The 13,823-nt window shown below is 33.5% G+C and overlaps 1 protein-coding gene across 1 annotated transcript; it reads right to left on the minus strand.

Moving 5' to 3' along the window:
* Positions 1 to 6,534: 6,534 nt before the first annotated feature.
* Positions 6,535 to 8,353, minus strand: LOC145082073 (plant UBX domain-containing protein 10-like). Its single transcript, XM_079023296.1, has 4 exons — positions 7,723 to 8,353; positions 7,338 to 7,511; positions 6,971 to 7,042; positions 6,535 to 6,898 (listed from the first exon to the last, which is right to left on the minus strand). Exons 1-4 carry the CDS (start codon positions 8,254 to 8,256, stop codon positions 6,668 to 6,670), a joined length of 1,011 nt encoding a protein of 336 aa, XP_078879422.1. The 5' UTR covers positions 8,257 to 8,353; the 3' UTR covers positions 6,535 to 6,667.
* Between the last annotated feature and the right edge of the window lie 5,470 nt (positions 8,354 to 13,823).

Here is a 13,823-nt window from a genome sequence, read left to right on the forward strand (position 1 = left end):
TTGATTGGATTTTGAGAGATCACAGATTCATACAAGACTCAAATTGATTTTTTTTTTTGGGCTCTCAAAAACGTAGTTAGTTATTCAAAGTAGTTGAATATACCATTTAATTTGGATCACCTTGATTACCTAAAAAATAAAATATCAGTTAAATATTTCAAATAATTTGTGCGACTTGTGGATTTTGGCTATTGTCAAGCTACTTCATAATTGTGTAACTTATATATATAGAACGCCATTAAGAGTACATGTTTATATGGGTTTTGCAAGGGCCCTAGTGACTAAAACAAATCATTAAACGTTATTTTTATCTGATCTCATCCAGAAACCAAACTAAACTTAATAACTTAGAGAGTAAATTATACGAATGGTTCCTATGGTTTGGGGTAATTTGCACGTTTGGTCCCTAACTTATTTTTTTAACTCGGAATGTCCCTTCTGTTTGTTTTTGTTGCGCGCTTGGTCCCTGTCTTATCTAAAAAGACTACTTTGCCCTTGATTTTTTAATTTATTTAAACGAACACACCCCCAACCTCACTTCCACCTCACCTTACCTTACCTTACCTACCCCCACCTTATTTAAACAAATTAAAAAATAAATGGCAAAATAGTCTTTTTAGGTAAGACAAGGACCAAGTGCGCAACAAAAACAAACTATAGGGACCTTCCGAGTTAAAAAAATAAGTTAGAGACCAAACGTGCAAATTACCCCAAACCATAGGGACCATTTGTGTAATTTACTCTAACTTAGATATCAAATAAAAGCGTCATATTATCTGTAAAATAGAATCATCAACAATCTCGTTATCATTCATTTAAAATAATTTTACAATAATTAAGTTATGTTTGATATGCAATAATAAAAAAATAACATCCCGAATTTTTTGAAACTCGCAAACGAGACGCACCTTAAATTATTTGTTCGTTACCCGAGAGTTCCCAGGGACAAAATACAAAGCCCAAATGGGAAATAAAGCCTTGTTGGCTTGTTCTGCACAAACCCAATAGCATATGGGCTGAACACTACTATTAAAGACGTTATTGAGTATGTTTGCAAATTTTAGTTGTAGCTATGGTGCCAAAAATATCCAACCCAGTTAATCCAATCCAATTGAGTGGAGTGGCTCGACAACATTTGTATGGAAGATGATGTGGCCTCGGCAACACTGTGTTCGATATGGTAAGGTTTTGTGCCATCTCTTCATTTTCTTACGGTTTTTTTTTCCTTAGCAAACACTATAACATGGAATTCGCACCACTCCCTTGTATCTTTTCTTTGAACAGTCACATTTTTATAAATAGAAACTAGTAAGAAGAAGCTAGAGAAAAAACTAATTACAAAAAATATAAAAAGAGGTTTTTACAACCACTGGGTCCAAGATATACCACTCCTTTGTATGTAACTAAATTAAACCACAAGCTTTGAACCATTTGAGCATTGTTGTAGGGAGACAAAGAGACTGAATATATTTGGTGATCTAGGCTTGCCCTATCGAGTAGTTCATCAAAAGTCTCACTAAAAGGTTTGTGTAGTTATGTTCTCGAACTTTCTTCTATTTACACCCAACTTCTTCCGCTATCCTTACTAATCGGCGTTTAGACTATCACCATTGGTGATCTTTTAGGACTGGCTCACCAAAAAACGCAAAAAAAAAAAAATGAAACATATTTGGTGATCTAGGCTTGCCCTATCGAGTAGTTCATCAAAAGTCTCACTAAAAGGTTTGTGTAGTTTTATTTCTTTATGTTGTCAAGTCTCCCTTTTAGATAGGTGGACTTAAATTAACTTTTATATTTAAATCTAATTTAGTTAATAACTAAATTTAATACCTGGTAAAAAATCAAATAAAATATATTGAAATATATAATTTATTTTTCTCTACAAAACAAGACCAATATTAAAATATTTTTTTAATATAAAATTGGATTGGTTTGGATTGCCAACAAGTATGAATACTTGAATTGAGTTGGGTTGTATAGATAGATGAAAGATAAATTGGTTTTTTTATTAAAAAATTGAATTGAGATGGGTTGCAAATAAGTTTTAATATTTCGTAGTTCAAAATATACCATGCTTTTTAGCAATTTAACATAAAGCATGATTAATTCTAGGGAAAATGACGGCCCTATTATGTATTCCGATTTTACCCTTTCGGTTCTTAAATTTTTTTACGTGCCTTTTAAGGGAACAAACTGTTTTTTGTCGAGTTGATTTGGTTACTTTTGACAAAATGAAGGGGTAGCTCGGTTACCCCTTTGCCACATAGTTGTGTTTCTTGATTTTACAGAGTCAAACCTAAAGTCTCTCTCTCTCTATAAAGAAAAACACGAGACCCATCCATTTCTCACTTTCTCTTCCTCCCTCACCCACCATTATGCCATCATCCAACACTTGTTTGAAAGAAGGTTTGAGAGAAAGGGTTAGCTCAACCCAAATGCCGTTTGCGAAAGATAAACGAGGGCCACCACTTCGGCTACCGTCGAAGAAGACCAAGGACACAAGCTGCGAAGAAAAAGAGTTGAGGTCGTCGATGGATTTTGTTTTGAAAAAAGATAGCAACTGATCGAGTGTTTGGCCATTAGAACAGGCAACGACTAGGTTGGGGACGCCATGGATGGAAAGGGGAGAAAATACAGTGTAGGGGTTTGGGGATTTCTTGGAGAGGAGGTGGTTTGCGAGTGTTATTGAGACATGAGTTTGGTTGGTGATTGATTTTGTTGGATGTCCATTTCTGTTTTTGGGAGTAAAATTGAAAAAGATGGAATCGATGGATAAAATGGTGGCGTCGGAAGTTTTAAAGGTGGATGTTTTTGGCCTTTTAGTAACGTTATAGGAATTACCCTGGTGCCGCTTGACAATGGTTTCCACACTAATACCTTCGACTTTTATGGAAATCGACTTGATTAAAAGCAGGTGGTGTTTACACTATTCACAATCGTGTGTATTTAAGTCAACCAATCATTTACATCAGCTTTAAGTGCATGTAACTTTGTATATTAGGTGGGAGTGACTAAAAAAACAGATTAACATCAATTTTATTCCCTAAAAGGCAAGAAAAAAACTTTAAATTCTGAAAGGATAAAATCAAAATATATAATAAGACCGTAATTTTTCCTTAATTTTACAAGGACCATTTCCATCTAACATATTAGTAGAAAAAAACTTTAAATTCTGAAAGGGTAAAATCAAAATATATAATAAGACCGTTGCGTAATTTTTCCTTAATTTTACAAGGACCATTTCCATCTAACATATTAGTTTACATTTAGCTTATAAATGATAAATTAAAACTTAGAAACTTAGATCACATGTTTCAATATGACTATATATATAGTAATCATATCCACAAAATATATTAAATTAATTTACTAATAAAATTAAGTTATATTTAAGAATTGAATTATGTAAAAATAATTATTATAGAGAAATTATAGCATAAAATCAATCGAAGTGGAAAAATAGAAAATCTATTAGATTATGAAATTTTGAAGATTTGATTATTATTAGACAAAACTACAAAAATGCTCCATGTGGTATGCATTTTTTTTGGGGTTTTAGTCCAAACCATGACTTTTTTGGCTTCGTGGTCATTTTGAGCTAGTTTCGTTGCATTTTTAATACCTTTGAATAGTGAAATGACTGTAATACCCTTGGCCTATTTATTTTTTTATTTTTCTTTCATTTATTTTTAAATCTAATACCTATATATTTATATTAATAATTAATAAAGCAAGAAGGGGCCAGCCTTCCCTCTATCTCTCTCTCTCTCTCTCTCTCTCTCTCTCTCTCTCTGTGTGTATGTGTGTGTGGTTGTGTAGGATTCCAAACACCCTCCTTGTCACTTCGTCGATAAGGGGCACCAAACCCCCTCCCATGTGTATTTCACTAACAGATCAGTCAATAGGTGTCCGGAAATAGCTCATCGCCACCGACTGTCTTCACCCTCCTTTTATCCATTTCGTCGACTGAATCACCCAAACACCCTCTTTTCCTTTCTTGGTTGTTGCTCGTCTATTACAGCAGCCCAAACACCCTTTATCGCCATCTTTTGAACCACCGACTACAACGATTGTCTCCGACTTCCTCCCTTTGCAAATCATCGCCGGAGGACTGCTTCCTTTCACCCATTGACCACCACTACTGCTGTTGAGAATCTCCGGTCCACCACCAACTGTTGCCGTCATTGGTAAGCTCTCGCCGTCTTGGTCTCTTTAACTTCACCAACGCGATTTCAGTTGTGTGCTTCATTTCGTCAATTGAAGACAACTGATAACGAATCGCAAAATTGCCTCTTCCTTTGACCTACAACCCATGATGGGCTGATAGTAGGTGAACTGTTCAAATAGGATATGATTATTGATGATTCATTAAAGAATACAAAAGGAGACGATGAAGAATCAAATAGGATAGGATTAGGTGGAAAATGGTGAAATTTAGATGGAGGTGTGATACTTGATCAAGCCATGATCGATGCAATCAGGGCAAAAAGGGAGACACTACGACAATCACGGACTGCTGCCCCTAATTACATAACATTGGATGGAGGGAGTAATCATCGTGAAGCTAAAGGTCTGAGTGATAAGGAGCCATAATTTCAAGAAAGAATTGCCTTGACTGGGAGAAATTAAGGCTAAGAAGGGTGTTTTTTGATGTTTTTCTTATTAATGTGGGAAAGGAGAATAAAGGCGGCAATGTGAGAGAGAGAGAGAGAGAGTTTTCTTAATTTTTTAATTATAAAAATAGATAACAAATGAATGAAAAATGTAAAAAGATATACCTCAAGGGTATTTTAGTCTTTTTAGTTTTTTGAGAGACCAAAACTACAAGCAAACCAGCTCATAAGGACCACCGATCCAAAAAAGTCGAGGTTTGGACCAAAACCCCCAAAAAATGCATACCACAGGGACCATTTTTGCAATTTTGTCTTCTTATTATAGAAAAATTATAGCATAAATCAATCTCTTCTTGAGAAATTAAATATCATCCTACCTTTTATTCCTACAAATGCTCATATCCATTAAAATAATGACATGCGTCATATTACTATCCTAAAATATCTTTGAATTTCATTAAAGGAACATTAAATGTTACACATGTCACAATTTAATTGGGTAGGATGATATGTAGGAGCAAAATGTAAGAGAATATTTAATTTCTCTTCTTATAAAGATAGATTCTTATAAAGATAAATATATCCAGATGAATGTTTATTTGTGAAAGTCTCTTTTAAATGTAAAAACTCTATAACATTATTCGAGTGTACGATACATTTTATTCGAATATATATATATATATATATATATATATATATATATAATATTAATATCTTAATACAATGTGAAAGCCTTGTAAATGAAAATATGGGCTCCACATGTCACCACAATGTGAAAGCCTTGCAAATGAAAATATGGGCTCCACATGTGTAACATTAGGTGCTCTTTGTTTTTTTTAAGAACCATTTTAGACCACTTATTGTTGCGCCGCGCAGCACACACGCAACACTTGACCATTCGCAGCTGTTTGTTTTTCAGAAGACTTCTGACTTAAAAACTGTTGCATGTGTGCTGCGTGGCGCAACACTAAACCAACTGCTTCAAACCTCTTCACACCATAGTTTAATTTACTGCAGCAGTTTGCAGACGTTAAAAAACAAATATATTTTTTATTACATGTTGCAACCGTTTATTCCATATCTTCTGCTACAGAGGATTGCAGAGGTGGTCCGCAGACTTCACACATTTTCTCTTCGAAAAAACAAACAACACCTAAATGTTACACATGTCATCACATCACATCTTGCAATAGTCTTGCAAATGCATTTCAATTATCACTTCAGTTTAGATCTTTCAACTTATGAAAGCCTTGCAAATGAAAATATGGGCTCCATCACTAACTCCATTTTACCTTGTAATACTATTTCCTTTTTTTGATAAACGAGTTATTGTATATCTAATTATAATTATATTATTAAAATGTAGTATATAAGTTATTGTTATGTAATTATAGTCATACTGTTAAAACCTAAAGATAATTAACTAGGTATGTACTCCCTCTGTCCCAATATTATTGTCCACAGACAAAAAACACACAAATTAAGGAAACATTAACGACCACTAACTTTATACAATAAAATGACAATTTTGTCCTTACTTTGCATTTAATGTTCTAATAAATGTTTAGTTGGTTAAGTACTAATGAGGGGGTATTTTGGTAAAAATGATATTTATTTTTAGAAGTCTACTATTACTTTGAGACAAACCAAAAAGGAAATATGGACTATAATATTAGGACGGGGGGAGTATAATTTTTATTAACTAATAACAATTTAATATGTTAATATTAATGATTAAATGAATATTTTAAATTTCCAAATTTCTAATGATTAAATATTTATAAAATGATAAATGAGGTGGCCGTAGGGACCACTTTTGAAAGATGAATGTTATTGCATTAATGTAAGTATTCATTGCAAAGTTTATGTGGCACAAATGAAAGATTAATGACATTGCACAGAAATGGATGACCTAAGTCCATTTATTTTAAAATGATAGCTTCGGTTTGGTTTCTCCAAGAAATGATAGATGTACATGAATAATACAACTGAATGCTTCACAATAAAAAAATGGTCTAGGAATAATCTTAAATATACTCCAATACGAAACATAATCAAACAAGTTCAATAAATAAAGTTGCTTCTGAATGAAACCCGACATCTTTAAGGGTCATACTTCCCTTATCAACACCGTAAACCTTTCTAGGAAAACTTGATACGAGTCTGTAGTTTTCACCAATTCCCGGTATGCCTAGTGAATCGATGAATTTGAAAATGGCTTCCATTTTGTCTAAACTCGAGAATGTTTTCTCCTTCCTTTCTCCATTTGGAAACCGTATTAAAATCTGAAGAAGATAAACCGTACATCAAGTACAGGTCTATAAGCCAATTATACAACCATGACTTACAAAACAAACCTGGGAATGTTGACCATTGGCAGTTGCATTTTCTTCGTGTTGAGCTTTATTTTCTAGTTTTGACATCTTTTCCTAAAGCCAAAAAAATAAAAATAAAAGGTTATATAAAATTCCGGAACCTAAACATAACCGCTTTAACTGCTTGTATATTACAATTTTTTGTAAAATACGATAGTGGATCTAAATTTATTTTTGACTTGGGCATTGGGGAATGATGGATGATAAATGATAATGACATTATATACCAATCAGACTATATAAAAATACTAGTGGAATTTGACAATGAGACATGCATGACTAGTCCGAGTGATATGAATGGTGTGGGACCCATGAAATATATATAAAAAAAATGCATAATTAAACGAACCTGATCCGCTTGGAGAGAGGCAGCAAAAGCGGCATCTTGTTCTTGTATCAATCGAATATCGGCTTTTCTTTTTTCTTCAGCTTGTGCCCTTCTATTACTGAACGCTGATTGTTGCTCCTCGAGTATCGTTTGTAGTATTTCTACTAGTTCTTCTGGGGTCACCGGCCCTTCCATCTACTTAATAATATGTTCAGAACTACCGATTGCATTAAAGATAAATGAAATTTAAAAATATACGAGAAAACGTGCGACATATATACTTCTAGAAATGGAAGTGAAAAGTAAATGATGACAAATTTATTGTTCTTTCATCATTATTCAAAAAGAAACTTTTATAAAGCAAGACTACAAGAAATCAAAATCTTGGTTTGTGGTTCAAACATACCTGTTGAACCACGTCTAAGTTGTGGTTTGAACCAGGGGCGACAATCGCACAAAACGGATAGCTAGCTGGCCGAAGTGTTGTAGCCATATGCAAACCCTCACCTTGATCAGCAATACCACCCCATGACACGAAATTTGCATCAAGAAACTGCACCACTACTTCAGAACACAAAGTTTCCTTACAAAAATGTGGTGTAAATGGGTGATTAGGCAAATGCAAGTACAAGAACACAAACTTGTGTTCATCTTGAGCCATCTTTAACGCCTCCACGAACCTACATGCATAGAAGAACGGATGGATGATGCCAAAGTGTTGCTCAAAACATGATAGAAAACTCAGATCTGGTTGAAGATGATTAGAAATGGAGTGATCTAGTGGAGGTTGGTGGTTGTAGACAGGAACATTTGGTGGTGGGAATTGGTGGTGGTTTCTCATGAGGTCTAGTCCTTGATCCATTATGGCTCGTGGGAGGCTAACCATTCGACGTACTAATCTAGTGCATGAGGCTTCCAACATTTCTAGTGGATTAGCCATTTTGGGTCGAGCCACAACACTTGCATCACTGCCTATGTAGCATTTCCTCTGACAAAATGGAAACTTGGAAGAGATTAAAGTAAATGGGAACCCAATGTGGTAAAGGTCGTTGCTTTTTGACTATTTGATCAATTAGCAATAGTTTCTATGGTTGTCATCATGTAGTTTTGTTTTTTAGTAGGCATTTTAAAAAAATGACTGTTTTCTAGGACATTTACATAATATTTGTTCAAGAATTTGCAATATATTTTTCTTGTAATCAAGATTTCAAGTCGATTTATCAAAGTTTGCATATATAGTAGTCAAGATTCAATACTGATGTTGTTTTTTGCGAATTTAAGGATTAAAAAAAGTGATATGAAATGGACTATATATTACTTATTAGAAAACTTTTGTAGGTTATCCTTTTTGTAGGGTCATTTATTTACAGGGAGTATATTGCTTTTTGACTATATAGATGGTGCACATAATAGTATGAGTACTATTTTGTGATTTGTCGGTCGTTACGTATTTGAGGGAAGAAACAGAAAAAGGAGTATATGTCATTGTATATCGATAACAAAAGAAACCGGACAAGAAGGTAATTGAATGAACTGTTATAATCATCAGTAACTTTTTTTTTTAATATTATAAATATTTTCTTTATTTAATGTGGGTATGTGATACCAAAACTTTATTAATTAGTCATATTAATATGTATGAGTTCGCGTAAATAAATATGCATACATACCAATACCCGGCATTCATTTTCCAGCCTGGTTCCTTCCGATTGAAGGCAAATCTCAACTTGTAGAAGCACTAGAGTTGTTTTGTTCCATAAAGATACGACACAGACCACCATTTTCAAAGCCTCATAATCGCCTATTGACTCGTTCTTTTCTTTTCTTTTTAATTGAAAACCAGTTGGTATGAAACTATCTATAACTACTTTTACTGTATGAAATACAACTTTGATCGTAAGAATTGTTGCTTGTGGGGAAGAAAAAAAACTTTAAGGTGGGGATACCAAAATGAGCTTGACGCTATGATGGAGATTGGTCTTTACTCATTAGTTGGATAATCTTATGATGGTCTTTGGGTGGACAATCTTATGATGGTCAATTGGTCCTATTGTGGAATCTATTCTATCCAAAGTCGCACCACAATCTTATGATGTTGTAAAATCGTAATAATTAGTTTTTAGTGACTATTAAATTTGGTTAAAAAAATCTAAAAGTTGCAAAGAACTTATTTTCGAAAGAAATATAAAATCAAATATCTCCCACTTTATTCACTTTATGACAACTAATTATTTGGGATTTGATTCTTAACAATCATTAAAAGAACCATGTTTCTTGATTTGATTAAATAGTTGAATTCGATATAAATTTTTAAATGCACTACTTTTACCGCATAAAACATATAACAATTTTAAAGTAAACATACACCGTATCTTTCTCAACCGTAATTCTTCTGTTACAGGAAATTCTCAAATCTAAAATAATGAACAACTTTTATTCATAATGTGCATGTTATCATAACATCACTATTCTCTAGATATGAAGATCCAATAAGACATACCACTTTCATTTCATGCAAGTTTACACTGAAACATCATCAAATATATATCTATTGGTGATATTAGTGTTATCAACATATTTTGATATAATTATTATTAATTATAAGATAGACTGAGCTTAATTTATTAACTGAGATAGGAGCTATGGGGTGCATAGTCGGAGTGATAAATGTGAACTCGGGAATATGTGGTTTTGGGGGCAGCGCCTCTTGATGCAAGGTTCCAAGGGGTTGTAGCCTCTTGGCGGGGTCTAGGGGCAACGCCCCGAAACCATGCATTTTTCGGCTAAAACTCACTTGATGACATCTTGATGATGCAAACGTTAGTTATGTCTAATACCTACCAGTTTTGACGCTAAATTTGGTGACAACCGCCATAAACATTTCCCCTCTGATATAAGAACATTCTTCATATTCTAGAAAATGGGTTAAAAAACCATATACTCTCAAAATCTTATTTTAAGACTTGTTCTATCTCTCAAGAACACAAACAACAATGTATTTTTTGTGTTTCTGATTTAGAAGTGGTCTGACTTCTAAACTGAAATTCTTTGGATTATCTGAAATCTGATTTCGTGATACCCCGACTATAGGGTTGAAATCACAAATTTTGGAAAGTGATTGCAATCATTAGGGCTGTAAACGAACTGAATGTTCCGTGAACAGTTCTTCAGGAAGTTCGTTTATGTTCATTTATATAATAAATAAACGAATATGAACACAAATTTCCGTTCATTTAGTTAAACGAACGAACATTAACAAAGTTAAACGAACATGAACATGAACACTCTCTTAAGTCTTATAAGCATATGGAGCACTATATAAAGTGTGTTATACTATATAATACAAAATCCAAATAAAAAACATGTAGCTCGAAAAAGCAATTAACTTTGGTAAGTTGATATGTGTAGCATCTAGATTTTTCATAAAGATAGCAACCATAAAAATTCTTAAATATGTGTATCTAATACATAAAACAATTTGTCTATTTTTTTCATCAGATTACTTATGGATAAAGCCAGTGGAATTCGAACACAAGACAAATTTGAAGTGATTAATTTCCAAATGATCGCTGCTAAAACAATGTTATCTAAATACCAACAAATATGTATGTAATGAAAGTGAGAAAGGGAGATAAACAAAGCTTTAAAAACCGAGGCAAACTAAGGCGGGTTAATGATCTAGAAAGGTAACCAACTTTAGGGTTTGTTCACATTAAGGTAACAATGTTTTTTTCGTATACATTTGCTAATTGAACTTGTTTGACCTGTTCAAACTTAAGTAATATGACCGACTATCATAGGTTTAAGTTGATTTGGCACATTACATGGCATTAGTTTATTTTATGTGGCATTAAATGATATTATGTGGCATTATACATACATTATGTGGCACATAACTTGATTTAGATCTGATAAACAACTAATTCCCCCAATTCCTCCATTCCTTCCCCGTTCCATTGATCACCCAGATAGCATAGTCGAAGATCTTCAATCAGTATTCCCCTCCGTTTCTTTCTTCAACTCTATGAATTGTGATTTCATTCATTCTGATAGGTGCATTTTATGCACCGATTTTGCATGTTTATTTCCGTCCTTTCATAGCATTCTACTTCTTAATTCTTGCATTTAGTTGATTATTAGGGCAAATTCATATTTCATTAAGAATGTCTGGTACTTCACTATTTTTTGATTTATTTTGTAGGCATTATGGGGCGTGGAGCTTGGAGCTTAGATGCATGGAGCATGGAGGATGGAGCTTGGAGCTTTGGAGCATGAAGAAAAGATGAACCGGTCATTCCATGGCAGAAAACATGAAGACATAACCCGAGTCATTGTTGCATTAACATCATAGCAAATGACTACGTTTGAAATGAGGTTCTTTTCACACTGACACGGGTCGTGTTTGTCCTTTTATCATCTCATATTTGAGCAACATAACTCGTGGTGAAGCTAGATTGAAGATGGAGCCAACACTAAAGACTTATTTGATTTTTTGCAAAAAGCATGGGCCATGCCAAATACACATGGTCAAGACAAATGGTCATACCAAAAACACATGGGCAAAAGGCATGGCTATGCCAAAAACGCATGGTCTTACAGAATGCACGTGAGAACTTAATAAAACAAAGGAGGTCGACATTTTAGAAGGCATAACGGTTTTTGGAGCAGTTTAGGGCGATCTTGGGCGATTCTAGGAGAATTTTTGGAGCTTATGAGAAGACCTAATCATTGCAAACACTTTTGATTTCATTTTAGTAAGCATTAAACATTTCAATTTCATCTTTATTCTTGTTTGATTTGTTCTTATCCATGTGTGGCTAAGAAACCCTAGTTTCTAGTTCTTGTTCAAAACATGTTGATTGCTTGACTTGAAACATTTGATTTGATGTTTGATTTGTGATTCTATTCTAGTGATTATGTTTTTGTTTAAACTAGAACCCTTAAATTTGATTTGTGTTTGATTGGCCACTTTCATGAATTAAATTTTTGTGTAGTTAATTAACTTTTAGGGCACCTAATCGTTCTATTAAGTTAATAATTGGTAACGAGCAATAAGTTTTCTTATTGTAAAACATATATCACATGTTTTCACACTTCCGAGCGTATGAGAAAAATGAACATTGGTGGGAAGCTTGTACAAAACTTAATGCAGTTTTACAATACAATCTAAGAGCGTGTTTAGGTTGAATTAGTGAAGCTAGTGTTGGATTAATGTCTAAGTCCATAACTATAATTGGTAAGACTTGACTCGACCCGACATGGTCCATTTGGGTTGCATGGCATCATGCATTTGGATAGACTATAATGAGAGAAATAACACTTAAGATTTGTTAATATATTATAAGTTCTAATATGTTAATAAGATTATTTAATTAGTATTGATCAAGAATTAATCTAGGATTAATTAAGTGATCAAAAGAAGACTAATTAAATATATGGGTTGATTGTGTAAATCATCCATACTCGTATAGTGGACTAATGCTTCATGGATTGTCAAGTTGGGCTAAAACCCATAAGATGCTCCATGGATGCTCCATGGTATATTTGAACCCATGGATCCAAGGAAATGGAAAGCCATGACAATTAGGGTTTACCCTAATTGTCACTAATTATATAAGCATCTTATTGTTGACAAAATCAGCACTATGAGTGATAGAAAAGGCTAGCCGATTTCCATGAAGTGTGGATTTCTCTCTAATCTATTCCAAGTGTATTTGGTGTTGTGTGAACCATTTGAGCTGTCATACTTGGGGCACTAGGCACTCAAGCTTCATGAAGACATTCTACATCAAAGAGGTATGTAATTCTAACTTGATATATTCATATAAATCAATGTTATTATGCTAGTTAGGATGAATACCTTGGAAAGTTCATATTTGCATGTGTAATAGAGAAAACATAGATCCAAGGTATTTAGGGTTGCATGTACACTTAGGAGTGTTAGAATGCTCAAAACCCAACAGTGGTATCAAAGCCTAGACTTGCTTTCTCTTATACTTGATGCAAATAGATTTTTCGAAGCCAAGAATCTGTCAGGGCCGAAAACTCGACGAGTTCTGGTAGAAAACTCGACAAGTTCATGTATTAGGAACATTACCATAAGCTGTTTTTCAACTTATAAACTTGTTTTTGATGTGGTAATGTTCAAGCTAATCCAATTTCAAAGATAATTGTCAATAGATTCATGTTTTGTATTAGTTTAAGAGTTATGCTAATTACATGAAAAAGTTTGATGTGAATTATCTTTGTTCATATGAGTTGCTTAGATTAACAGAAAAGTTAATTGATTATGTTTTTTCAATCCATTTTAATCTAAGAGTTGATTCTAAAATGTGTTTTTGTAACTTGCCCTCAAGTTATATGAAAAGTCACATTTAAGATTCATAAAACTCATAAGTATTTCCATAGGTTATGAATAAAGAAAAATCACATTCTTTTAATAGTTTAAATTCTTCCATAACTTGTCCTTAAGTTATGGAACTTGAAGAGTTTTTGGATTAAAACTAC

This window comes from Lactuca serriola, chromosome 1 (genome assembly GCF_051521515.1).
Source record: "Lactuca serriola cultivar US96UC23 chromosome 1, Lser_US96UC23_V15, whole genome shotgun sequence".
NCBI lineage: Eukaryota > Viridiplantae > Streptophyta > Magnoliopsida > Asterales > Asteraceae > Lactuca > Lactuca serriola.

Bases quoted from the DNA above. Each gene is read 5' to 3' on its own strand.
- LOC145082073 (XM_079023296.1), bottom strand. From the start codon at position 8,256: ATGGCTAATCCACTAGAAATGTTGGAAGCCTCATGCACTAGATTAGTA. The intron at 7,512-7,722 runs GTATGTTTGAAC...ATTATTAAGTAG, and splicing joins ACTTAGACGTGGTTCAACAG to ATGGAAGGGCCGGTGACCCC. The intron at 7,043-7,337 runs GTTCGTTTAATT...TTTTGGCTTTAG, and splicing joins CCTCTCTCCAAGCGGATCAG to GAAAAGATGTCAAAACTAGA.